The sequence below is a fragment of the Maylandia zebra genome, linkage group LG4 (assembly GCF_041146795.1).
Source record: "Maylandia zebra isolate NMK-2024a linkage group LG4, Mzebra_GT3a, whole genome shotgun sequence".
Taxonomy (NCBI): domain Eukaryota; kingdom Metazoa; phylum Chordata; class Actinopteri; order Cichliformes; family Cichlidae; genus Maylandia; species Maylandia zebra.
Window position 1 is genome coordinate 29,071,776 of NC_135170.1, and position 27,998 is coordinate 29,099,773.

Here is a 27,998-nt window from a genome sequence, read left to right on the forward strand (position 1 = left end):
AGGTTAAACAAACCATAGCTACCGATATGGCTCTGTAGTAATGGAAATGCCCTTTTGAAAGAGTCTCAAAGGTGTTGTGCTTAGAGTCTTAAATAGCAGTAATTTGTGGCTTGGTTTGGGTTTTTAATGTACTGTTCTTTGTGCTATGCATTATTCAGCAAGCCTATTTTCTAAGTTTTAAACCAGGCCATGTGCATTCAGGCTATCTAGCTAACCACAGCTCTGTGTGGAAATAGGACAGTGCTGTGTACTCTCACCAGTTAGACTAACAGACCTAAAAGCTGAAAACGTTCCAGCATGTCATTGCAGGTGGTGTTTGCCAGTTGCATTTTACAAGTTTTATTTTAAAACTTACAAAAATTTAGCCCAGGGCTGTGTAGAGCGATGTCTCCTTTTCAAATTATTCAAATTATTAGGTTTCACTGCAGTTTGTCATTCTCTCAGATTCTATATTGTACAAAAAAGATTGAAAACAGATTAATTTCTGGGGCTTTCCTATGAGAGAAATCATACCATCGTATCATCCAACACTGCGTCTCATCTCTTAAAATGTTTATAAGAAATAGTCATTACTAAATCAGAATCAATATGTGATTTAAAGTTATTAATGTGTGATTGATAATTAGTAATAACTTATTAAAATTTAATAGTTTGTCATATTTAAATTATTAGCAGATGGGAGTGGTGCATCGTTGTCTATCTTTACCTTTTAGCAGCTATAGTATGGGATTTTCCTTCATTTAATTCAGTGTGGATTTACATATCCACATATAGATATATTTAACTATAGACATAATGCTATCTTTTTGTTTCCTTTCTGCTTTTGAAATCACATATAATGTCTAACATGAAACTCATTTTCTCTCATCCAACTCTTCCCTACCCCATTTTGTTCCCAGGATGGTTCCAAACAGAGGCAGGTGAGGAAGAAAACGGTATCCTTCAGCTCAATGCCGAGCGACCGCAAGATCAACAGCACAGCTGCTTGTATGGCCTTCATGATGGAGGGTTGTGAAATGAAGAAGGTGCGCTCCAACTCGCGTATGTACAACCGCTACTTCCTGCTGGATCCGGACATGCACTGGTTGCGTTGGGAGCCATCCAAGAAAGATTCGGAGAAGGCTAAACTGGAAATCAAGAGCATTAAGGAGGTCCGTTTGGGGAAAAAAACTCCTGTTCTCCGCAGCAATGGTCTCTCTGATCAGTTTCCTGATGAATGCGCTTTCTCTATCATCTACGGGGATAACTACGAGTCCTTAGACTTAGTGGCTAGCACAGCAGATGTTGTCAGCACCTGGGTGATGGGCCTGAGGTATCTGGTGTCTTATGGCCGCCACACTGTGGATATGGTGGAACAGAGTCAGCCAAGTCTACGAACATCTTGGATTGGATCAGTGTTTGAGCTAGCAGATGTGGAAAAGGAAGGACACATAGACCTATTCAGAGCCACCCAGATAATTAAGGGGCTCAACCCTGGAATGAAAGAGTCTAGGATACAACTGAAATTCAAAGAACTCCAGAAAGCTAAAGACCAGTACGGAGAGGCAATTAACTTGGACACTTTTGTTGAGGCCTACTGTGAGCTATGCACACGGCCAGAGATTTTCTTTCTGCTGGTGCAGTTCTCCAGTAACAAGGAATATCTTGACAGCAAAGATCTGATGCTTTTTGTAGAGGTAGAGCAGGGTGTGGAAGGAGTAACAGAGGACATGTGCAGGGATATTGTTCAGAAATTTGAGCCATCTGCTGAAGGCAGGGAGAGAGGCTACCTCTCCATTGACGGTTTTACACACTACCTCCTGTCCTCAGAATGCCACATTTTTGACCCCCAGCACAAACGTGTATGCCAGGATATGACTCAGCCTCTTTCCCATTACTACATCAACTCCTCGCATAATGCTTCCCTTCTGGAGGACCATTTCTGGGGTTCGTCAGACATCAGCAGTTACATCCGAGCTCTGAGGATGGGGTGTCGCAGCATTGAAGTAGTTGTATGGGATGGCCCTGATAATGAACCAGTAGTGTATGTGGGAAGTTCGGTAGCCTCACAGCTAGCTTTCTCTAAAGTTCTGGACATTATCAACCAATATGCTTTCGAGAGCTCTGAGTACCCCCTTATTCTCTGCTTAGTGACCCACTGTTGCATTCCCCAGCAGAGGGTCATGGCACAGCACACGAAGAAGATTCTCGGGGACAAGCTGTATATTGACTCACCCAACAAGGAGGAAAACTACCTACCCTCTCCTGAGAAACTCAAAGGTAAAATCCTCCTTAAAGGCAAGAAGCTGCCACCCAGCTGCAGTGATGCTGAAGGGGATGTGACAGATGAGGAGGAGGGTCTGGAAATGTCCCAAAGAGTGGGAAATGATGAGAAAGACCAGCTGAATGGCTTGGGCTGTAAGATATTCAGGCTGTGCAGAGAGCTGTCTGATCTTGTATCTCTCTGCAAGTCAGTCCAGTTCAGGGACTTTGAGTTCTCTAAGAGGGAGCAAAAATACTGGGAAATATGTTCCTTCAATGAGGTAGATGCAAACAAGTTTGCTAATGAGTTTCCAGAAGAATTTGTCTGCTATAACAAGCGCTTCCTCTCCAGGGTATATCCCACTCCCATGAGGATTGATGCCAGCAACATGAACCCCCAGGATTTCTGGAAATGTGGCTGCCAGATTGTGGCCATGAACTATCAGACTCCAGGTCTGATGATGGATCTCAACCTAGGGTGGTTCAGGCAGAATGGCAACTGTGGGTATGTTTTACGGCCAGCCATTATGAGGGCGGAGGTGTCCTACTTTAGTGCCAATGCTCGGGACTCCCTTCCAGGAGTGTCTGCACAGCTTCTTCACATCAAAGTCATCAGTGGGCAGAATCTTCCCAAGCCTCGTGGTTCTGCTGCTAAAGGGGATGTGGTGGAGCCCTACATATATGTGGAGATCCATGGCATACCAGCTGACTGTGCTGAGCAAAGAACCAAGACTGTGTCTCAGAATGGTGACAACCCTATTTTTGATGAGAGTTTTGAATTCCAGATTAATTTACCTGAACTTGCAGTACTGCGTTTTGTGGTTCTAGACGATGATTACATCGGAGATGAGTTCATTGGCCAGTACACCATCCCATTTGAGTGCCTACAGCCAGGCTATAGGCATGTCCCTCTACAGTCTCTTACAGGAGAGTTCTTACCCAACACGACCCTGTTTGTTCACGTGGCCATCACCAACAGACGTGGTGGAGGAAAGGGTCATAAGAGGGGTATATATGTCAGGAAGAGTAGGAAGGCCCGGGAGTACACCACCACCAAGACCACAGGAATCAAAGTAGTGGATGAGCTCTTCAGAGCTTCCACCCAGCCTCTCAGGGAGGCCACAGACCTCAGAGAAAATGTGCAGGTAAGGAACTAAATACTAAGAAAATATTAAGTTACAGTTCGAAAACTGGCTTCTCAGTCTATAGATGGCTGGGGTGGAGTTTGTGGATGTGCTCTGCATCTTCCCCCATCACTTCCTTTTGATTTAAAAGAAAAGTACAAGGAAAAAACTGCCATAAGTGATTCCACAGTACAGATCAGTAGAACATCAAATTCAGATATGATTTTCTGTGGTAATATGGTATTTAAACTGGCTTATATAATGCAATATTTTCAGCACACATAGGTTAACCTCCTAGGACCTGGCGCCCACATATGTGGATATCACATTTTGGGTTATTTAAACCAAAATACTCAATTTTGCTCTACAAGGGCCTGATATCCACTTACGAGGACATTATACTGCTACTTTTCTATCGAAATTTTAAACGAATATCCTCATATGTGGCTCTTATTTTTCATAAAAATTTTTTTAAAAAGGTTAAAAAAATATCTGGTAATTCTTTGTTTTGACATTCATCGGGCCCCAATATGCCCAAATATCAAAGAGAAATTAAAAATGCATGCTGTGGAAGAGTTCGGGTCTTAGGAGGTTAAAGACCGCATTAGAGTAGTTTATTTTTTAAGTTTACCAGTTTTTTTCTAAACATTTTACCCTGATTTTGAGGTTATAAAACACGCTGATAATATTTACTAACCCTTTTTAGCCATTTAATTAATAATTTGTATAATATCAAGGCTTTCAAAATAAATTTACATAATATTTTATTGCATCCGTAGCAATAAAATCCATTGTAAATGTTTTGCATTGTACTTAGTTCACTTGCTATCGTGGATAGAGGCTTGTCACTAATTGTGCTCTATTAATGTAATAAAAGAAAGGGGCAATAAAGCGACATTGGTGTACAATTCTAAAGTTTATGAATAGTGTAATCATTAATGAGGGACAATTACTGCCCCAGGATGACGAGTGGGTTGCTAGGCACTTAGTGCAGTATTTTAATGCTCCTCTCAGCTCAAATGAAGATTTGTAAGCACTGTGTATATTTGTCTGACAAGCACCAGCACGGGCCTTTCAGTGTCTTTGTTGGTGGTCATTAATATATGGTGTGTGGCAACTGCAGAGTGGTATAAATGCTTGTGCCATTTGTGCTGCCTACAAATTATAACTCAACTAGAGCTGGCTAGAGGGTTTTTTTTTTTGTTGTTGTTGTGTGTGTGTGTTCTTAAGTTGCTAGTTTACGTCGGCAGCCTCTTGTTTTGTCGTGTTTGAAGGAGGTCATTTTTGTACACTGCTGAAACAGCTCCAACAGCAGTGTTCCATCTTCCACTAAATAGTAGATTTCTAAGTGAAAGAAAAGACTAAAATTAATAAATATGTGCCTTTTTGTTCTTCTTACTTGCCTATTGATCATATGTGTAAAGGAGCCCATCACTGGAGAGAAATGGGAGATTTAATCTTTTCCTCAAAGTCTAGTTTTAAACATTACTGTAAATCACTTTACACACTTGTGCACATGGAACAAAGTAGTGATATTTTCTTTGTTAACAGAATAAGTTTCTGGACTTTTTTCAAGGATAGGCAGAGCTCATCCTCACTAACATCTGATGGAAACTCAGTCATTTTGTTCTATAAGCCAGCTTGAAATATGACAGAAGCGGCTCAGTTCAGAGAAGAGCCTCCAGGCATACTCTTAGTAGGCTTTTAAGGGGTAAAAAGTTAGTTCTTCAATACACTTGCTGTATAACTGGTGAATTTTTATAGTGGCAAACTTGACTGGATCAAATATGTAATGATGATGAGTTTTTTTATAAGTAGAAATTAAATTTGAGGTGCATGCAGCACATCGCTTTCACGTATCATGATCATGAGGTCTGTTTGTCTTCAGATAGCAGCAACCTCAGTCTAATGGTAAAGCAAACAAAAGACAGACTGAACTAAATTAGCAGAGATGTAATGATGATTAGAGATCCCGTGGCATGCAGTCATGCATTTTTTTGTTGTGGAAATGGGCATGTTCTGAAAAAGGGCTTCATTATACCTATCAGCATGGGAGAAAATACGTTTGTGTTCTAGGGTGAAACCGATCCTGTGATGCAGAAGAGGAATAATAGGAACGTACGGTATTTTCTTTGTTCAAATTTTTTTTGTGTAGTTAAACCTATTAATACAAGCAGTTAGTCAGCACCACTGACTGAAATAAACGAATAAATAAAAAAATCCCCAGCTTGACAAAACATTTTGACATGTGGCATAATCACATGTTTTTCTTTTTGGCATGAACTAAAACCTTGAGTTTGTCATAAGGTCCTCTTAATCTTTACTTTGATGTCTGTCAGCAGAAATTATTAATAAGTCATGAAATATGGCCCAATCTGTCTTATAAATCTCTGACAACCTAATAAATATTCTTACTTTTGTAAGAGTCAAATAAAATTACTAATGCAGATTAAGTATTTCGTTGCAGGCGTGCCATGTGTCACAGTTAAGACCCTACAGACTTTGTTCTGTAGCTATGATTCATCTCTCATAACAAATGGCTTTAGAATTTTAATTTATAAGGCTTCATGAAAAATGCTTGGTGGTTGAAAGTGAACGTGTGTTCAGCTGATGCGATCGTGTTGACGCCTCTTATTAAACCACATTTTCCTCTGGTTTGAAATGTAAATACGCCTTTTTGAAACGAAGAGATAAAAGTTGATGAAATAGATGAAAGAGGTGAAGTTATGAGGGAGGCTTTAAAGAGAACAAATAAAGGTGTTTTTAGAATGAGGCATATTGCCTTTTAAATGTAAAATAATGGACATATGGGAAGGGCTTGTACAGACCAGCTGCAGAGAGAGCGGTTCTGTGGATCTGGAGACAGCTGAATGAAAGGATCTGTGGCCAAATACCCACAAGGCGACAACTAGACACTCTTTAAAAAAACATATCTGTTGTACTCAGTGTGCACACACGCTTATTTTTTTAATATATTAAGCAAAATGAATTATTTGATTGCTTTCATTCTTTCAAATAAAAAGCATTATTTCACCTCACTTAGCTCTTCTAAGACTCCTTCATCCTTAAGCTGCAAAGCTTCCAGGTGTTCTGCTTTGAATAACAAAGGAACAAGAAGTACATTTGAATATTAAAAAGACTAAGGGAATTCATGAACATTGACCAGTGAGCTATTATAATAAGTTTGCATTTTTAATATGTGGATCCATCTACGCAGCAGATTAATTACTTCTGCGGGAGACTTGAATAAAGTCCTTTTCTGAGTGCTGCTGCCCGTGAATGTTACAAAGTGTTGATGGATGAGAACTGCTGCCAGCCTGGATTTTCTTTTTATTTGCTGAAAATCATGTGGGCCACCATTGGCGCGTTCACCATCACTTAGTGCTGCGGGCAAGAGAGAAGAGAGAGATTCGGAGATAGAAGCAGAAAGAGAGACAGAAAAGGGCAAACTGAAACAAAAGCAAGGTCCTAACTGGACACAGAGCTCCCATTTGGGAAATGCTGGAAGAGGAACAAAGTGGGGAAGGGAGTAATTAAAAACACAAGCCTCTCATTGGGTTTTGTAACACCATGGCTTGGAAAGACTGCGGCTTTTATTGCTCAACAATTATCAAAAAACATTTACTCGTGTCGTCCCAAGCACACATGCGAGGAATTATACAAAACATAATGAATGTTAATAACTTTAGCTCAGACCACACTGAGACATAAACACATGCAGCCACACATGCTGATCGTTCAGGCACACGCATAATCACACAGTGGTTTTTAATCCAGAGCCCCAGAGCTGTCCCACTTCCACCATTGTGTTTCTCTGTAGCTGTGCTCAGCGGTCCAAGGGGTGTTAACCGTGTATGGTGCTCAGCATACAGATCCTGTGTCCCCTGACCACCCTCTTTGTCTACTGTAAAGTTGGGCCTCCCAGTGACAGCATGTCCTCTAACGTATGGGGATTTTTCTGCAGGCCTAGCCCAGGGAGACAGCTGGTTTCCCAAGCAGCAGCCTCCACTGTGTGGACGAATTTCCAAACACTAAACTGTTTTCTTGCTATCTCATACTCTCTCTTTCGTCACTAAATTTTAACACCCTCTCATACCTTTTTGTTTTCTCAGTGTTTCTCATTAACTGCCTCTCCTTTTTTTTGCTTTTTCAGTTACTCATGCTTCAAACATGACTGTTTGTTCACACTCCTTCCCTTTCTCCATCCTTTTCTCTTCTCTCACCTCACTCGTTCTCAAGGATAAAGTCTGCTTGCTTAAATTCCCACGCTAGCAAAAGAAGAAATTAGAGTATGTGCTTACTAAATGTTTATGTTAGGTGGTTTCTTTTTGAGGAATTAGTAAGCAGATTCAGTATTAGGTTGCAAATAAATTCCATGACTATAAACACATTTCAGTTTTATTTAAAGTGCTATTGACAGCTGTGCAGAATTCTGTATTTTGTTTTAGTTAACTGCACAAGCAAGTACCTGTAAGACACTAAAAAAGGCAAAATTACCCAAGGTTTTTAAAGATTTGGCTGAAACAATCCTTGTCGACGATGGCATTGCACTTACTACAGTGACACATACTGATCAATGGAAGTACTTTAAGATTCAGTATCATGCTCAAGGCCTCTTGAATCTGTGACAAGAGGGCGACTGAGGTTTGGATCACGCTCAGTCGTCAGTGATAGGCATGCAAACATGATTTGCTGAGATAGAGATTTTAGATGATTTATTTTTGAGCAGACTGATATTATAGGAAGTGGGAATAATTTTAGGGTCATCGTGGTCATCAAGAAAAACACTGTGCTGAAGTATGTTGTTTCTGATCAGGCGGGAAACTCATAAGTCTATTTAACTCTATTAAATCTCTTTACTTAAACTGATCTGTAAAATGTAGTTGTATTCTATTAGGACAACTATGATTTCATCAGTCACCAAGTGCAATATATCAACAGGAATCTTCCTTTGCTGGATACATTGGCAGTTGAGATAAACATTGTAGCAGCTATTCTGAGACCAATGACATACAAGGGCACAGAATGCTGTTTATAGAATATTTATGTTTATTGATTTATTTGCATTTTAACATTAACGTCTCCTTTTAATTAATGGAGGATCTTGAAATTAATGAACCAGGAACTGGTTAAGTATAAGCACTATCACTTATATATTAAACAATGCCCACACAAATGTGTCACACAGTCTTTTTTATGTCCACCATTTGAACCTGTTTATAGCCAGATTCCTATTTTCTTATGTGGGTGCTTTCTTCCCAGAATGCAATGGTGTCCTTCAAGGAGCTCTGTGGTCTGACCCCTGCAGCCAACATGAAGCAGTGTATCCTGACGGTGTCTACATGGCTGATGAACAGCGAGAGATCGCTGAGGGTAACTGTGGACCTGAGCGAGACCTATCCCACCATGGAAGCTCAGGGTGTTGTGCCTGAGCTGCTGCGCAAAGTACTGAACGCCTATGACATGGTAAAACAACAACAAACAAAAAAAAACCAGCACACACAGAAAAGAGTGAATGCCACCACCTTTGACACTGTCAGGCAAACAAATGCGTTAATAATACAGATGTGCGTAAATGTTATGTGAATGGTTCTGAATTTTGCACTGGAAGTACTTTTGTGTTTTCCTTTTAATTTCAGTTATTAAAATTCAGTTCACACAAACATTCAGACACTTGATTACATTTCGCGCTGCGTGTGTGAGGACAGACAGTAACACCTGTCCTTTATCGTGCAGCATCCAAGTAAATATCGATTTGGGGAAACGATGAGATCTCAAAGCATAAAGCCTTCAAGTGTAACAACAAAGTCTGTGCTGGGATGATGTGATTTGCATTTCTTGTCCCGTGCAGATTTTCATACATGCTCTGCTTACAAAGGTAAACTAGAAAAAAAGGCAAAGCAGAGAGTAAACTTGTTCCCTGCCTTATTGCCTGATTGCTTAACATTTCAGGTGTTAACACAGCTGGTTGAGTTTTACATGGCTTCTAAACATTGCTCAAACCAGCTCAATGACCAGCCAGATTATATAGCTTCAGTTACTCATTGTATTATTTCACACGTCCTTCTCTGTCTTGCCTCCTCTCTTGCAAGAAAACCATATTTTTCACCCACTCGACATTGGCTGTGCTCAGAAAGGGGGTTGGAGGACGCTGCCTGTAATTAGTCATCACCCGCTGTTTGTCCTGCCCTCCTCTCTTGTGAGACTTAGTGGGAGCTGATGAAGTGAACGAGTAGTGAGGAAAAGGTTGTAGCATGCACACTGCTCAGGTCAACAGCGCTCCTGCTGTTGACACCTACAGATGCACGCACACATCAGTAGGAGCACAGGGCACAGCTCCACGTACAGTACAGTCTGCTTTGGCTTCACAGCAGAAGGCTTGGTCCTATCAAACCAACTCTCCAGTCTACTTACAAAAAGGCTTTTGGGGAAGAAGCCAAAAAACAAGTCCCAACTCTCATGTTTCTGTTTTAGAAAAAAAATGGCAAAATCATACACGTGCAAGTGTCTGTTTGATGTTCATTATTCTCTCTCTTTCTCTCTCTCGTGACAAATCCCGTCACCTCCCCCGATTTATTTCCCAGTGTTTTTTCTAGCACTAGTAATTGTTCTGTTAATTGCGTTATGTTAGAGGTGTGAGCTACTTACAAGACCAGAATGTAATGCAGCTTAGAGATATGCTGCATATTTTTTTCACTTTTGTAAATGGCCATGAAATTAACAGTACTAACTCCAGTCTGTGGGGTTTAGTGAAGATTTTTCATTTAGAAATATAGATTGATGACATATTATACATGAACATTTTTTATATTTCTATTGTCATCTTAACCCATACCCATTATGACATTTTTGTCCCAAATGGCTTCCCTTTTCATAATTTCTGCATTTAAACTACTTTTCTTGAAAAGATCAAAACAAGAAGAGGCATGTGCATGACACACACACACACACACTTTAAGAGTCCACTTCCTGTCTCCCACATGAGTGTGAAACTTCATTAGCCTCCTCCTCTGTGCTGTAGCGATAGTCCAGCTGCTCCTCATCAGCACTGTGGTATGATGTCTACGGCTGAGAGTATAACTTTTCCATTAATAATACTGATACTAACAGAGAGACCTGTCTAAAGCATGTTTTGTTAGATAATTAGGAAATAATGTCTGTTTTAAGACTCATTAACTGCTGACATACCAAACACGTTGCTTGCAAGTACATTCGTCACGTGAATTTTACCCAACTTATTTATATAATTGCATAAAAGACAAAAGAAATCTCAGCCGTGTTGTTTATATGCCCAATTAATTCGAAAGAATTTTCTGATTATGATCTGACCAGAATTAATCTAATCAGACATTTACATGGCAGCTTTGTTGCCTTAATTGGGTTAGGCTGAATTGTTATTGTCTCTGTAAACGTAGCAATTAAGAGCTCATTCCAAATACTTCAAACTGAGCCCTGACTGAGGGGATCAAATCTGTTATAAATGAACAAAAACAATGTGGCAGGAAAGACAACTCTAATTTTTTTTTGAAGTGTTTACCTCTTAGCATTTTTATTTGTTCTCATCTTTATATTCATTGATTGACCACAACATTAAAACCACTAACCTGCCAAAATAGCTCTGGCATAAGCTACCTCAGGGGATGACAGGCACTGTAATGTTGGCAGTCCATCCTGTTGCTTAGAGCCCTGTATTACGAAGCATACCCAGACTATCTTTCCATTATCTGGATTCACTTACCCTAATACTGGCAATTGGGATAAGCAGTCACTCAAAGCTGGTTATCAACTCGTTAAGTTAACCCAAGATTTCCCCCCTGCTCGTTCACATGAAAAGAGCAGTGTTGGCAGCATCTGATCAATCACAGACATGAAGGAGTATATCAGAAGTAGAGCAGCTGATTTTACAAAGGAAGATAAAACTATACCACAGAAAAATATGCAGCTTTTAAACACATAATACAGTGCAGTGTGAGCGTGTGTGAGAGTAAAAACACTATAGAGTAAATATAATGTAGTGCTGAAAGTGTCTGCTTTGAAGACTGGAAAGAAAGCTGGCAAAAATGCTGACTTTGTAATTTAACAGACTTATCAGTATCATAGCTCTATCATTAAAAGCTTCCTGTCGTGTTCGACTCAAATCTTTACAACTTACAACTTTACAACTTAAAACACTCATAAATATTGTGTTTTACATCTGATTGCCTCAAGGCCTTATGATATCCTCCACACTATGCACTTGAATGTATGAAAGTGATGAGCACCTCTTTCATTGAATTTTGAGTGTTTTTTATCAACCTAGTTACATCTGTGGTGTTCCCGATCAAAAGTGAGCGCCATAGGAAATGAATGGGAATCCACTCGACCCCCCACCCCCCCCCCCACCCCCACCCATTGGCCCTTGACCCCCTAAATGGCCCACTGAACTGAATTTGGTGGTGAAAAATGTTTGTTATGCTAATTTAAGAGCTGTTAAAACTGAACGGTCAATTTTGACTGGGAAGAATTCGATGGATTATAATTGTGTATTTCATTAAGTTATTGTTTAAAAGACAGTTTTGGTTTTTATTCTTTGTCAGATAACTCCATATGTCCAATGTGGACAAAGCCAGCAACACAGTGAATTACTTTAACTGAGGTGACTAGCAAACAGCTTGCTAGCTATCCGACGCCTACCTGCTTCTTTCTGCTGTAAATTTTAATGTGTGTCTTATAAGGACTGATTCACTTTTAGAACCACCTTCAAGTGGCATTTCGAAGAACTGCAGTTTTTGGGGGTTCTTCCAGTGTGGTTTCATTTTTTCAGACCTGGAGGGTGCCGCTTGGGGTTGCGCTCCGTGGATTGGGCTTGTTCTGGCACATCCCTCTGATGCTCGATTGGATTCGGATCTGAAGAATGTCGAAGCTGAATGAATTCCTTGAGCTCTTTTTCATGTTCCTTGCACTGATCCAAGGAACATTGTCCTGTCTCGGAGGGGGGCGGGGGTGTCATGTTGTGTTGGAGATTGCCTTTGCCTTAGGAGTCGAGGGTGGTAATATCCACATGAATGCAAATAATCCAAGGTTTAGATGATCGAGTTTATTCACTCTGTCATTGCTTTTAATGGTGAGGTTGATTTCTTTTCTATACTGGGAGGCCCTGGTAGGGAATTAAGGTGTTCTACAAATTAACTCCATGTCTTCTTTTTATTGTAGCTGATCCAAACCAGCAAAACACTGATCGAGTCAGCTGATGTGGTCTACTCCAAGCTCACACAAGCACAACGAGCAGGTATGTACCACTGTTTAGTCACTGTTGAAAAATGCTGACCGTTATGCCTTTTCATTAAATATCTAAACAAATTAAAAGAAAGAAGATATGAATGTGTAAATAAGGATTTTAAAAAAAGAGGTTCAGATAAACGGGGTGTTAGCAGCAACATTCCATGACAAAATTTATATTTATAACTGGAAACTTGAGTCAAGTTGATATTTATCCTTCCCGTTGGCTGTTAAAAATGTGTGATATTGTCCTGTTCCTTCCTGCATTCAAAATCTTTCTTCTTATGACACTTAAAAAAATAAGTGTTTCTATGAAGCAAAGCAGGAAACTGCAATCTCTCTGCTACTGTGATGAAAATGACTCATAATTCAAGGACAAAATTTATGAGAAATGATTTAAATTACCTCTCTTACTGGCACATTTCATTAATTTGTTTAAGACAAATAAGATCCACAAGAAAACTGCCTGTGTTTATTTAAGGAGGGATGGATGTTTTCAGCTTCTCTGCTTTAATCCCAAATGAATCATGTGATTTACGAATGTGCATCCGCGCCCTTTTAAACACATTGTGTGTCATGTCCCCCTGCCCAGCAGAATGAGCATTGTGTGTCTACTCCTACAGCATCTGCATCAACATCAACAGCCGTGGCTGCTGTCAATAGAGCAGGCCATCATCAGTGAGTCAGCAGAGTAGTAATCATGTCAGTGGGCAGGTGAAAACAATCATCCAGCCACACAGACAAAGGGCTGCAGGAGAAAGAGGACAGAGAGCATAAACATCCTTTGAGAGGAGGAGAGAAATGAAAAGGTTTGACAAAGAGGGGGAGGGATGGAAATGGTGAGAAAGGACTGAATTAACAAAGCATTTTATCAGTGCAGTCTTTTAAAAGGGCTGCTTGATGCAAGAGGTCCAGTGTTTTAGGAGAGAGGATAAAATTGGCCATAATAAGATCATTAAGGGAGAAATGGCTTAAAATCAAGAAATCCTGTGGCTTGTCTTCTCGAGCCTCTTTTAAATTCAGCGCTAATTCTTCCTCATTTGCCTTGCTGCTTTGCTATGCAGCAGTGCCTCTGCTGAAGAGCTCCTCGAAAAAGAGCTCAGTTTGAATAGTGACATCTTCATTTTTCATGTTAAGACATTTTATGGCTACAGGAAACCGAAAGACATGATTGAAACTAATGAACATGAATAATAAACTAATGAACCTGCAGATTTGGCTCCGTTATAGACCTGGTGTGAACTTGAAAATGTGTATTTTATTTTACATTTTATGTGTGAAAACTGGGGTTGGCTAATTGGCTCATGTCAACCCAATATCTTGAGGCTGTTAAGTCCACTTTAAGCCTGCTTTACTCCCCGGTGTCACTCAGAGGCAGACATATGCTTAACACCCCTGACCACAGCAAGCCAAGCTGATATTTGTGCAGCGCAGTTACACAGTGAAGTAGGCTAAACCCTGGAGCTTCAATCATAGAGATGCCCTCCTGCTCCAAGGTTCCCCAGTGCAGAGCTAGAAGCATCTTCAAAGGCGATGACAGGAGAGTTAAGCAAAGCTTAAGCCTCACACACAGCCACGCCACAGCCTCAATCACATCAGTGTCCGCTAAAAATCAGAGGTTTCAGCTTTGTGTGCTGCTGCAGACACATGAAAATGTTTTAAACAGAACAGTAATAAATGAACCGTGTTCTGTTTTGTAGATTAAATGTATGCTTCTCTGACATAACTGAAATAACATTCAAAGGGGCTCATCAAAAGCCTTCCAATGCAAATGAAATGCAAATATTAAAGTTTTTCTAAATGTAAGTTAAAAGAAACATACAAGGACACCAAAGGTAGGAGCAGCAGCCTTGAGGGGCCTCAGCTGCATGCCAAACACAGCATTTTTCCTATTACTCACTCTAATTCCCTCTGCCCCAAGCACTCACACACAAGCCTTCGTCCAAACCATGCAGTTCTCAAATATACATCTCCTCCGTGTGTATGCGTATCCATACTTTCAGGCCTTGTAGCTTTGATGGCAGTAAATGAGGCAGAAAAATAAAAACACGTTGGCCAAAGAGCAATCGTTTTCAGTGACACAGTATAACATTACAGCAGGCAGCAAAACAAACACTTTCCCCAACAGAGTTTAGAAAATTTAACTTACTTGGCTTTTTATGGATAAAGTTACCTATTGCCTAAAATGAAAATTGGAAAATGGGAATTATAAGCTTTAAATCTAATCTTGTTGACTTAAGTGAATATAAAGGCAAGTTAGCCTTTATTAAGTCATTTCAGCTTAGAATAAACAGAGCAGAGTGAACCTAACACCAGTATTTGATACCATACTTGTTTAGTTTTTGCAGCTTCACTTGCTGCAATGCCATAATAATTGGCTTAATATTGTAAGGTTGCTCCCTGTGCAGCAACACATGTAATCACATTTGGTATAAAGAACAAAAATACACATTTGTATTTGTGTTAGAACATTCTTGAGGACACACTATGACACCACCAGCCTGAACTGTCAATACAACGCAGGATCTTTGCTTTCAAGTTGTTTGTGCCAGATTCTGACCCTACCATTGGAATGTCACGGCGGTATTAGAGACTCATCGGACCAGGCAACGTTTTTTTTCCAGTTTCCTGTTGTCCAGTTTTGATGAGCCTGTGTGACTTATAGCCTCAATTTCCTGTTCTTAGCTGACAAAAGTGGCACCTGATGTGGTTTTCTGCTGCTGTAGCCCATCTGTTGCCTTGCTATGAGCTCAAAGCAGTCTGGCTATTCTCCTCTGACCTCTAGCATCAGCAAGCATTATGGTCTAGAAAAGTTGGATACTGGATTCTTTTGGACCGTTCCTTGTAAAGCTCATGGATGGTTATGTGGAAAATCCTAGTAGATCCAGGTTTCTGAAATAACTAAAACTAGTCTGTCAGGCACCAACAACCCACTTTCAAAGTCACTTAACTCACCTGCGTAAACTTCAGCAAGCTGTTGTACAATGTCTGTCTGACTTAATGCATAGAGTTGTGTCATGTAATTGACTTATTGGATATTTGCATTAATGAGCAGTTGAACAGGCACTTCTAATAAAGGGGACACTGAGTGTATGTATATGTACAGATGCATAAGCAGTATTGGTGGTCCAGGTGGTTCCTTAAATTTAAAATCTGCTGTTGGCAGAACAGCAGATGCAAATCTTACTTCTCTTGTCTAACCCTCTACCAGCAGATGAACATGGAAACAAACCCCAACATTTTGCTTCATGCACAAAGGTCACCTGCTTAATCACATGCTAATTTGGACTTTTTATTTCTTTATACTACTAACCAGACTAATGACTAATGATCAGTGATCACAAACCTGACCGCAGGCTTTTAGTTCCCTGTTGGAGCACTTAAAATTCAATATACTCTAAGGTTATTGTGGATTATTTTACTGTAACATATAAAAGATGCTGCTTCATCTTTAAGTGTTCAGATGTTTAGTTTAACATAAATATGAAAATAACACAAAGCAAAACATACTGAGCTGCTTGTTGTGAAACTTCTCTAAAATGACAGAATATATGTTGGTGGACAAATAAAATTCTAGACAGACTTTCTGCAGTAATGCTACAGTGTCACTGTCCCTAAATAGACTTTCCCCTTGTTTTTATCATGTTCTTAACCTGTGTCTCAGCTCATTAAAATGATTTCTTACCCCTGGAGAAAAAAAACGCCATGCATTGCACTGGGTTTGACTCGACTCCCCCACCAAAACTCGGCATCATTCTGATGGCTTGGAAAGCATGAATTTACCTATCTTGATAGATTGACAAGTACTGAATGCATCCTTCAGAAGCCATTTCATCAACCATATGATTATGTACATATTGACAATGACAGTAGCATCAGCCTGAACATAGAGAGTCAGTGAGAGGCATGTGAAGCGTGAAATGATGGATTTGCACGGAATAGAAGGTTTTGTCCTCACGATCAATCCAGAAGTCGAAGTTATAATTTTGTTATAATGGCTGTGTGAGAAGCAGAAAAGGTGCTAATGGACGACAGGCTGTCAGTATCCAAAAGAGAATGTGGAGTAGGATCCGTGAGTATGTTCGCTTCATGTAAGCACATGCACTCATTGATTTTAGGACCTGTGATTGAACCTGACACTTTTGCCCTAGACATTAAAATTGTTCTCTGCTCATCAGCTAAATGCTGTTGTGACAAAGCCATAATCACACCAATGGCCACGATCTGAATGATAGGCTCAAACTATCCTCTTACATCCTAACCTGCCCACTGGCACATTGCTCATTTTAAGAGTAGGAAGTTAAAAATGGATAGTTTGGGGTTGCTGTGGTTTTTAAGTCTCACCAGCACCGCCTCCTTCCTTCCTGTGCACAGTTTTTCCCAGTTATTATTGCAGCTAATCAGTTCAATTTGGGCAGTGAAGCTGACGTGTTGATGAGGATGGAGAGGTGTTAGATAATTCCCCTTGGGCACTATTGATGGCTCACTATCACACACATAATGTGGGACCAGGAAAACAGCTGGGATGCACACTCTGGCACCTCCAGATGCTACCACTGTGTTTTTGTGCACATTGTGTACACTGGCTTATTTGTCTGCATGCATATCTAATCTGTGTGTGGGTTTCCAGTCATTCTCCCCACTAGCCTCTGCTTCACCAGCTTATTTAAAGATTTGTTCCAGCAGTGTTTCTTAAAAATGTAATGCATAAGCTTTGTTGTATTCAGAATTCATTTAGATGTGTATGTGTCGTGGTGTACTAGTTCGTCAGTGCACCGATTTACTCACATCGCAAAGAACAGAGCATTCATTTTCAGATGCAAATGTGGCATGACTGTACCTTTGTATGAAGGTGATATACTTGGTGATCAGATGATATAAATACTTAAATACACACATCCTGGTCGTAGGAGAAAGATTCTAAGCAGAGATGCCTAGACCTCCCTCTTCTTGGCCACATCCTTTAACCCTTCTTTCGGGACACCAAAGTGTTCCTAAGCCACCTGAGAGATATAATGTCTCCAGCATGTTGTGGGTTTCCCCCCGGCCTTCATCCCATTGGGACATGCCCAAAACACCTGACCTAAGAAGCGCCCAGGAGAACACACTCTGAGCCCCTCCCCAATGAGAGATAAGCTGAGCACCTTATCCTGTCTCTAAGGCTGAGCCCACACATCCAGGCATTCAGAGGAAAGTCATTTCTGTCACTTATATCCACGATCTCATTATTTCGTTCACTACCCACAGCCTGTGGCCATAGGTGAGCGTAGGTGGACCAGTAAATCAACAGCTTCGCTTTCCCGCTTTGCTCTCTCTTCACCACAACATACCAGTACAGCATCTGCATTGCTGCAGATGTTGCAAGAGTATGTCTGTCAATCTCCTTTTCTGCTCTCCCCTCACTCATTAAGAAGACCCTGAAATACTCCGACTTAAAATCAAAGGTGCTGATTCTCATTTCTCACACTCCCCGGTGCAAGCTGGAGGTCATGACTCAGTAAAGCTAACAGAACCACATCTGCAAAATGAAGAGGAAAGATTGGGAGACCACCAATACTGACATCATCTACCCCTTAGCTGTGTCTAGAAATTCTGTTCATAAAAGATTTTAACAGAATTGGTGCCAAAGGGCAGCCCAGTGAACTCAGTACTCACAGGGAATGAGTCTGACTTGTTGCCTCAGAGCGAATCAAGCTCTCAATGCAGTTGGACAGAAACCAAATGGGCTGAAGCTGAAGCAGTCCTGAAGCATGCCTCACATTATACTTTGAGAAATGCAGTCGAGTACTTTCTCCAAATTCCCAAAAACTATGTAGACTCGTTGAGCAAACTTGAATGCATTGTTCTTCCTGGATCCAAGGTTCAACTAACAGATGAACTCTCCTCTCTGGTAACCTGGCATAGACCTTCCCCGGGTGTCATGGATTGGCCGTGTGGGAGCAAGGGTGGAGCCTCATGCAGGACTCTGGGGAAATGGGAATAACTCCAAAAATCTGCTTTAATGCTGTCAGGCAAAGAGTAAACAAAAGCCAAAAATGTATGCAGAAAAAAGCCAGGAATTCCAAAAACCAGAAACCATGGAGCAAGGGAACACACAGCAGTGAGGGACAATATGACAAAGGACAAGGAGAGACAGAGACAACATATACTCACAAGTTAATGAGGGAGAAGTAGCACGTGACAACACAGCTGAGGATAACATAACATAATAACTCAAAAGGAAGTAAAACTAAACACCAAGCACAAAAGACAAAAGACTACCACAATAAAAATGGGAAGTAGCAAAACACAAAGACTAAACAAGACACGGAAACACAAGGGAGGCAAGAACTCAAGGATTTAAATATAAACCAAAGTATAACCATGAACAGAACTAGAAGTGAAAATGAAGCCAGATAAAATCATTGCAAAGCAACCGGGAAATGCAAAAACTCAGAACAAGTGATTCTCAAAACCAATAGAACAGTAATTTATAGAAAACTCAGAACCCAGGGACTCTGAGAAATGGAGGCTGAGGAGTGAAGTTAGAGCACACCCTCCTGCCCCCCTTCTTGAAAAGGGGGCACCAGCTGTACTTCTCGGCACCTCTATGTATTCCACGTCTGGTAGCGAGGTGTTCAGGCATCTGTCTTGAATATAGTCATGCATCATGCCATATTAAGGCAGGTCCAGGAACAGGTGCAAGCTTACTGTATGAGTTAAAGATCCGCTGCCTCTCTGCCAGCCCTACCATGTGTATTTATTGATGTTCTCTTTCTTGCAAAGGTTTTCGCTATGATGAACCACTATTTTAGTCAGCACTGTGTATTTTATTGCCAATAGAAAAGATAAAGAACTCTCCCTCAATTTATCTTCCTTGGATTTAACCAGTTTTTCTCCCAGCTCATCAGCAGCTGGAATATCCCACGTTCTGCTTCATGGCATTGTGTTTGGGCTTTGCAGTGTGTATGAATAGAGATAAATTAATGAAACACTGAGCTGACTGTCATGCATTCCCCACTCAGAGCATTTCCTATCTTTTTATTCATTATTTCTTTTCATCAGATCCTGTTTGAAGGTTCTGTTTGATTTTATTATTTACTTACCTTTCTGTCTCTCTGCCTGAAGCCACTGTATGTTTTTGAAGCAGAAGAGGTGCTGCTGCAGTACTCATTACAAAGGCAAAAACCCTCTCTGCTTTTACTCTACCGAGGTGTGTGTGTGTGTGATATGTTTGCATTTGTTTGGCTACTCAGAAGAGATATATTATTCCCTAAGTCCTCCTTAGGACCCGACTCTCCCTGTCTCGTTCTCTCAACGTAAAATTCAATCTCTTCAGAGTGTGCTACAGGGCCACATTTTTATTAGCTCAAATTTCACATAGTTTAAGTGACACTAAGGAACAGCAACATCGAGGCTGTTAGGGGAAGGGAAAGCTTCATAATGCCAAATTAAATGCTTCAAGAGCTGTATTGCGTCCTCTAGCTAATTTGCTAAATTCATGACTTACTCTGCTCCCTGCCATCCTAATTTCTTGTGTCCTGTGAACACAAACTTCCTTGGCTCTTCTCTGAGCCCATTAACTACAACAGATTACGAGATCAAATCAGTCCTAATCCCTGTTAGCAGAACTTTCAGGCTCTGAAACAGATATTCTGCATTGGTTGTACATCACCAGTGTTTGGAAATGATAGCACATTAGTTATTTTTGGTATGGTTCACCCTGGTTTGCCCTGAAAACTGGTAATTTTGTTTTTATTCTATTTATTTATTTTTTATCTTGACTTCATAAAGTCAACATAGTCTCATTTTTCTTCTTACTTAACTACTTAACTGTGTTTTCCAAAATGAGAGGCCTCTATATCCCTTTGCATGTTTCTGTGCTTCAAGGATGCACTCTGAACATGACAACACAAACAGTTTGTCAAATGGGGAACAATGTAGCTACTAGGGGTGCAACGATATTCGTATCGATATTGAACCGTTCGATACAGTGCTTTCGGTTTGGTACGCATATGTATCGAACAATACAACATTTGTAATTTATTTTATCAATTTTCCTTCTGACGATGCTGTCTGTGTGGAGCGCTCAGTGAATCTGTGTTCGACTACTCTGCCTAGGCTGCACTGTCGAGCGCAGATCCACTGAGCGCTCCACACAGACAGCATAGTCAGAAGGAAGAGCACAGGGCAAGCTAGCGAGACAGAAGTTAAGCTCTCCTTGCAACAGGCAAATTGACCCTCATTCAGATCTGGCGTTTGGAATTATTTTGGTTTTCATGTGACGTATGACCCTGAAGGTAAGCGAGTCATGGACTAAAGTAAAACAGTATGTTGGATGTGCCATGCAATGCTCAATTACATTGGTGTGAACTAGTGTGTTAGCGCAGTTAGCTCGTTAACTTGTTGGCCGTCTAGCCCCATGCACGGAGCGATCGGCGGTAGCTCGTTAACGGAGATTTGCCGTGTTGTGGCGTTAAGGTCATTTCAACGAGATTAACCTGAAAGCACTAGTGGGAACACAACGAATATGACTGCACATTTACACCGACATCATCCTAGTGCAAAGACAAAAACAACAAGCATGCTACTAACTTTAGCCGAGTCATTTAGACAGCTGTTAGCACATGATTCTCCTTATGCTGCTGAGAATATAGCCCAGAAGAAGCGGATAGTATAGCTTTTATTTTGGAAAGAGACATTTCTCTGTAATAAACTCTCTTTTCCAAAGATGAGTGATTCCTCAATCAGATACAGGGCTTGCAATATCGCTAGCCCGACGTCCCGGAGCTAGCGATTTTTTCAGTCGGGCTACCAAAATCTATCTCTTCCCTGCCCGTCGGGCTATTGTAGGAAAAATATATGTCAATGCTTTTGCATTCTTTCAGAAATGTAGCTGGGTAATTATGTCATTGGCATCGGTGAGCCACTGTCAATATGTGACATATTGAAGTCGCGTTTGAATTTGCGCTTGTTTTTTTGCTTTCACTTTGCAATCGTGCGAACTGTGTATAGAGAGCGACAGCACTGATCTGTGAGTGATGATAATTTGTGCACCAATTCCTCTGACATCGTCTTATTAATGTTAGCTTACTATGCAAACATGACAAGTGAAATCTCCCGCAGCTTAAACATGTGAGAGGTTGATCGTGCAGAGAATCGCTGAGCTTATGTGAGTGCGTGTGTAAAAGCATTTCAGTTCTGCTGAGCCAAATAAGACAGGTCAGGGTGAAGAAGTGACAGCCAAATAAAAGCTTACCACAAAACGGAGAAGTTATGACAAATCAGACTATAAGGCAAAAAGAAAGTGCAGCTTTATGGTTTCATGGACAAAATAATTTCTGTGGCTGCAATATGACGAGCTATATAACCAGGGCTGCACATAAGTGGTCCGCAGGTGCGCATTCGCTGTCAAAATAAAAAACGCGCACAAGGGTTAGGGTTAAATTTAAAAACTGTACTTTTGAGTTAAAATATATATTTATAATTTTAATAAATGACAAATTAAAAATGCATGAACATTTTTTTTGTATCGAAAAAATATCGAACCGTGACACCAAAGTATCGAACCGAACCGTGAATTTTGTGTATCGTTGCACCCCTAGTAGCTACATTACAAAACCAAGACGACATCTCATACTTTCCTAGCACAAATTTTGGGTGTTTTTTGAATATTAAAACAAAACAAAAAAACCCTAACAAAACAGTGGATATTATACGGCTCTGATACTTGCTGACAGTACAGTAAGTCTCTTACTCTCCACCAGTTCAACTAAAGAATGTTCCTGAAAAGAGGTTTCTTGCAGTACCTGCCACCTGGAAATGTTCAAAGACTAAAGAAGGAATGCCTTGAGGTGACGGGCTTTTTGTGAATTGTAGTGTATTATGTTTCATCATTGTTTTTGCAGTAAATTGAAGCTGGAGAACCATAAGGTCAGTTGTCAGGGACAGACTGACAAGCAGGCTGAGCCTTAGGTTTAGGAGGAGTTTGCTCTTAAAGCCCAGGGGATTAGTTACGGTCTGCCTGGGCTAAATGAAGCAGGAAGCACTGATAGATTAATTAGAGTTTAGCCTGCTTCATATGACCTCTGTTTAGACAGCCATAGCAACCCAACACATTGCATGCTAAAATCCAACTGTAACGCTCCAATTTGGTTGTGGGTAGAAGAACAAACTATAAAATGTACTAAAAGATGGTTATATTACAGTATGTCATTGCATTTTATAATGTCTGTGAAGTTATATGCATAACAGATCTGGACTAATATGCATTAATGCATTTATGGCAGTTTTGTACACTGCAAGACACTTTACCTAAAACTTCTCAGCAGGCATATTTTGTTTCATGGTGTTTTTTGCAAAATTGCAAAATGTAGTTATTTTCCTTGGTCTGCATGCATGAGGATATTTACTCTATTAAGAAATTTCTTCTACTAAAAATATGCCTAAAAGTGTTTTTTGCATGGTATTTTTTTGGCTTTAATATGATTTGCTTTTATTTACATGGCACGCCTGCCTGTGTCTTTGTCCAGGTTTGGACTTCCACGAGGACCTGCATCGCATTGGAGCAAAGGAGGGTCTGAAAGGACGTAAACTGCAGAAGGCTATGGAGAGCTACGCTTGGAACATCACTGTGCTGAAGGTTAGTGAACCCCTCCTACAACACAGCAACAAGCCTAATGATTAATCTAAACCCCCCATTTGTATAAAGTACAACTATTAAAACTGATTAATGTGCATTTGAGATTACTATGGGGACTGTACCCAACTGGACAAGCAATCTGAGACCATGTTGCTGAGATTAAATAACATAATGTCTTAAGAAAGCTCACTGGGCTAATTGTATTTCCCTCTTCTCTAATCCCTAAACCTCTTAATTAATTACTGTTGAGTCCAAGTACCATTTTATTTATTTGGTCGTGTAACTATCTTGACAAGACATGATAGGATTGTTCGCGCTTGTTTGTAGACACACATATGCTGCTCTGTTATTCCTCATAAGGAGACACTGGATCCCCTAGACATGCCTTGATGATGATGCATTCTTGTCTTTGCCTGCCCCTTGACACAGGAGATAAGGCTGCTCAATGCTCTCATCTCATTTCCTCTACGACTGCTGCCGGTAATAGCAACGCTAAAATAACGCCACATGCTAAGTACAGACAGAGTGGCTTGAGCATTAGGATAGATAGATGTCTTCTCCTTTTCATGCCAGTCTTGCCAGATGGAAAACAACAAAAAGGGGGTTGCATTGCTGCTAGGGTTAAAATGATGTCCTCCACCCATCTATGGTGCAATTTATGCCCTTGCTGTTTAGGTAGACCAGCTGTCCAGAATCTATCTCAGTACTAACCACATTCACACACCTTATTTTTCCGATCGTCGTCTCCCCCCCCCCTTTTCGTCTGTTCTCCTGTGATGAGCCACCCTTTCAATAACAAGGTGGCACCCACATAACTCCGTCTTGTCCTCTTCCCATTCTTCAGTTGTAATCTGCGTCTCATAGTGAACATTTGGTGAGAGCTTGGTGCTTGTTTGCCAAGGCTGGCAGCCGTACCCAGTTATTATTTCACCTGTCAGCCTCTCCAGATTCTCAGCAGGCCAGGAAGTACTCGCTGGTTGTTAGTTGGAAGTGTGGGATGCTGGGAGGAAAGCCGAGGGAAGAGCCATGTCCTATATGTTTGTCAGTGTTCGTCTCTAGCTCCCTCTCCAACCTTACTTTGACAGTTTCTGTCAGTTCGGGGCTGTCACGGTGAATGAGGGTATTTGCCCATTTCTGCCACTTATTGTTCCAGTTAGTCAAGAGAAAAGAAAAATCAAAGAGAGAGAAAGAGATCCTTTGAAGCAAATGTCAGCCATATTGCTGTCCTTTTTAGAAGAATAACAGGGTTTGAAAAAAGACGTGTCTCCCAAATCGTTCACGTTTTGTACTTTCTAGTGTTATAATCTGTTTTCTTGGGCAGTTACATATAATTAAATAACCTCCTCTTAAATTCACTCAGATTTTGGCCTCCTCAGTGTTTTCTGTGGTAAGCCAATGTAACTCGAACCCTTTTATATGTGATTAAATCAAATTCTGGTAGATGTCTTGTTTTAATATAAGAACTGACTCAATCTATATGTCCCAATGATGCTTATACTCTGCTGTCTCTTCTAACTCCCCGTGAATGTCTATAAATGTAAAATAATACCTAGAGGCAAGTTATCGACTACTCGATTTCTCTCAGAGGAGTGGTCCGTTTCTGATAAACAAAAAGGACACGGGTCTAGAATTTAATGAGGATATAGTTGTGGGATTTAGTAGCTGTCCTTACATCAGCTTAGCCTCCTGCGGACAACGTTAGGCCAGCTGTAGGGGTGAATGCATGCAAAGACAAGTGTAGCCGTTATTTGACTCAGACAGCACAGGATAAGCTTCTTGCCATCTTATTTTATGCCTGGTGAGTCATGACTTACATAATTTCTTTTTTTTCCCCTCCTTTTTTTATTCCAAACATATGACATGCTCATACTCCGGGTTTGCATGCTGTATTGGTTGAGCTAAAATGCCACTTGCAGTGTATTAACATCACCAACGGGTAGATCGCAGGCCATCGTCTGCAGAGCATCACCTTTAGTCTTACCCCAGTATGTCATACCGCTGTACCTGTCTTGTGGCACTAAGAACTTTATCCCTTTCGCCGTTTATATTTTAGTCTGGTCCACAACAGGTCAGACTGTATCTCTTCACAAGGAGGTTAGCCCAGCAAGCTGTCGCAGCACGTCAGACAGACCGAAGTTCAGTGCGAGGGAGGTAAAATATGCAGATAAAAGGAAAATTGCTTTCAACTTTCTTGTGAGCAGATGTTGAAGTGGACATGCTGGAGGAATCTGGCGAGAGTAAACCCTGAGGGGAAGAGTCAAGAATTAGATTGTTCAAGTGGAGGGAGTTTGTCGAAGCGTGTGGTCTTTCTCCCTTTTTTTTCATCTCCTTTGGACAGTTCTAATAATATAAGCACCTCTTACACACAGAAATAACTGCCTGTGGAGAAAACTCCACCACATTTCCACATGGCAGAGACAGCTAGCTTAAGGGAGGGAGGCAGCCATGGCAGTGGCCCAGATTGACTTGACAGTGCCGTAGCGCAGGATGCCTGCCCTGACCACTTCCTCCACATATGGCAGGGTTTCATCTCTGGGGTGTTCAAATAAAGAGCAGAAATGTAGTATAACATTGCCACCATATGCCAGCAGTACTTACAAGCTGAGAGGAACAGTACAAAGGGCTGGCAAGAAACCAAAGCCCTTTGTTCATTGGCTTCATACTGCCCCCTTCTGCATCTTTTTGAGTAATACATTAACAATAAGCAATAATATAAGCACCTTTACTTTCTTCTCACTAAAAAGTCATGCAGATGATGGTCATTTAGAGATTAAAATCTATTTTCTAAAAAAAACAAAAAATAAGAGGGATAAAAGAAAATTGCATTGATGGTGTTATTTAAAATAGACTTAGTATAAGTAGCCTTTAGGGAATGCTGTTTGAATGCATTTAAATTTTATATAGTTGAGTGATATTAACAAATGTTTCTTTCTGCTTCTTCTTCTGTGTCTAAATCTTAGGGCCAGGCTGACCTGCTAAAGCACGCAAAGAGTGAGGCACTGGACACTCTGCGTCAGATCCACTGTGCAGCTCAGTCCTGTGGCCTCAGTAAAAATGGAGCAGCTTCCCCACAGCTTCAGCACCATCCTCACCACCAGCCGCAGCAGACACAGCAGCAGCCTCAGGCCAAGACCCACCCAGCGCCTCCACTGCTGTGCCAACCCCAAAATCAGCTCCAGTCTCAGACCGCACCTCAGGCTTATCTGCACCCGAATCCCCAGCAATATCCCCAGCTGCATCCCCAGCTATCGGCTCCTCCTCTGGCCCCACCTGTTCCAAAACCACCTGCCTACCCTCAACCGCCACCGCTACCCCAGCACCAGTTTCAATTCCAAAACCAGCAGCAGGGGGCAGCAGTACCTCTCGACACCATCCCCGAGAAAGAAAAAGAGACTGTCAGTGACAGTCCTGCGGGATCCTGCTGACCCACTGCCTGTGCCCACAGAGAATCCGTCCCAAAGAGAGACAGTGAGATAGAGAAGCAGAAAGGTGTAGAAAGAAAGCAAGAGGTCAGTAAAGAAAGAGAGATGGAGGAAGTTGCTGAGAAGTTGAAAGAGATGATGAGGAGGAGGAAGCCTCGTCGTGTTAGAAGCGAGACGCAAGTTTGAGAGGTGATTTGAGTTGGCCAGAGATATGAAAGAGAAGCGAGATACTACACTTCAGCTAGAAGTGAAAAACAGAAGGATAACAGCTGAAAACATCAGTGAGTTACATACCCCTGTCTCTCTCTGGGCACTGCTATTTTCAAGCCCCTCCACGATGTACTCTAGCTCTGTGGGTACAGGCTTTACCTCACTTTGGCATTTAATGCCACAAATTTGCCTTTTTATTTTCAGAGACACCTTGGCATGTCTTCGAGTGTTTATTTCTTCACATTCACACTTTCCCTCCCACAACTAAGACATACAGGAAACCCTCACTTATTCTGATGATGAAGAGGAGGCCATTTTAATTTTAGTGGCACAAAGTAGAGCAGCTCTACTAGTCTGTAGGGGTCACAAATGGCCATTTCAGCACAAAATAAGCAGCTGTAGTGCTAAAATAGAAAACAAAATCACCCTGATGTATTATTGCTGGTGTCAGTCTTCATCAGGCCCCTCAGATCTCTAGTGTCAATTCTCTTAGGGTTTAAGTTCTCCGGCATTCTTATACACTCCTCACACAATCTTTTTGTCTCCTTCCTAGGGGCTATGTATATGATGTTATGTGAATTGATGTCCTGGTCCCTAGGATGGAGCACGTCCTTAAGTGGCGGAGTTCACCAGTCAGTCACAACTGGAATATTTGACCCCTCCCGTTAGAGGTCAAAGATCATCAGGAACATGATACTGCTGTCTATAAGAATAAAGTGACTATAGATGTAAAATGTATGCAAAGTGTAAGAAGGGAACATATATTGCTATAATAATTCTGAGACATTCATGATTGATATTATTATAACTGTTGTTAGTTTTATTGATATCCTAAGTATTTTTTAACATTACTTCCACATACACAGTGATTTGACACCTGTTGTTCTGTGGTGCAGATCAAGCCAACCAGTGCATGTGGGATTGGAATGAAAGGTTTGGGGGTTAGCACCACAACACAACAGTCAAACAGTAACCTGACGTGTTTCACTTCAAAGTGAGTGTGGATTCTGTAAGAGATCTCTTAAGTGGCCCATTAAAACTGGCTTCATTGTTTCTCCTGTCTCCTCTTGTTCATTACTATTTAATAATCATTCAAGTAGCGATATGAACTGGGATAAATGG

At 41.0% G+C, this 27,998-nt stretch overlaps 1 protein-coding gene across 2 annotated transcripts in view; it reads left to right on the plus strand.

The window, feature by feature from the left end:
* plcl5 (phospholipase C like 5) overlaps positions 1–27,929 on the plus strand; it is a 70,137-nt gene extending 42,208 nt beyond the window's left edge. For both annotated transcript variants that reach the window (XM_004552290.3, XM_076883352.1), the window contains exons 2-6: positions 900–3,386; positions 8,628–8,831; positions 12,558–12,633; positions 23,135–23,244; positions 26,205–27,929. In XM_004552290.3, the coding sequence (XP_004552347.2) occupies positions 900–3,386; positions 8,628–8,831; positions 12,558–12,633; positions 23,135–23,244; positions 26,205–26,669 (3,342 nt within the window). In that variant the 3' untranslated portion in view covers positions 26,670–27,929. The remainder of the gene's footprint in view (positions 1–899; positions 3,387–8,627; positions 8,832–12,557; positions 12,634–23,134; positions 23,245–26,204) is intronic.
* Positions 27,930–27,998: the final 69 nt, after the last annotated feature.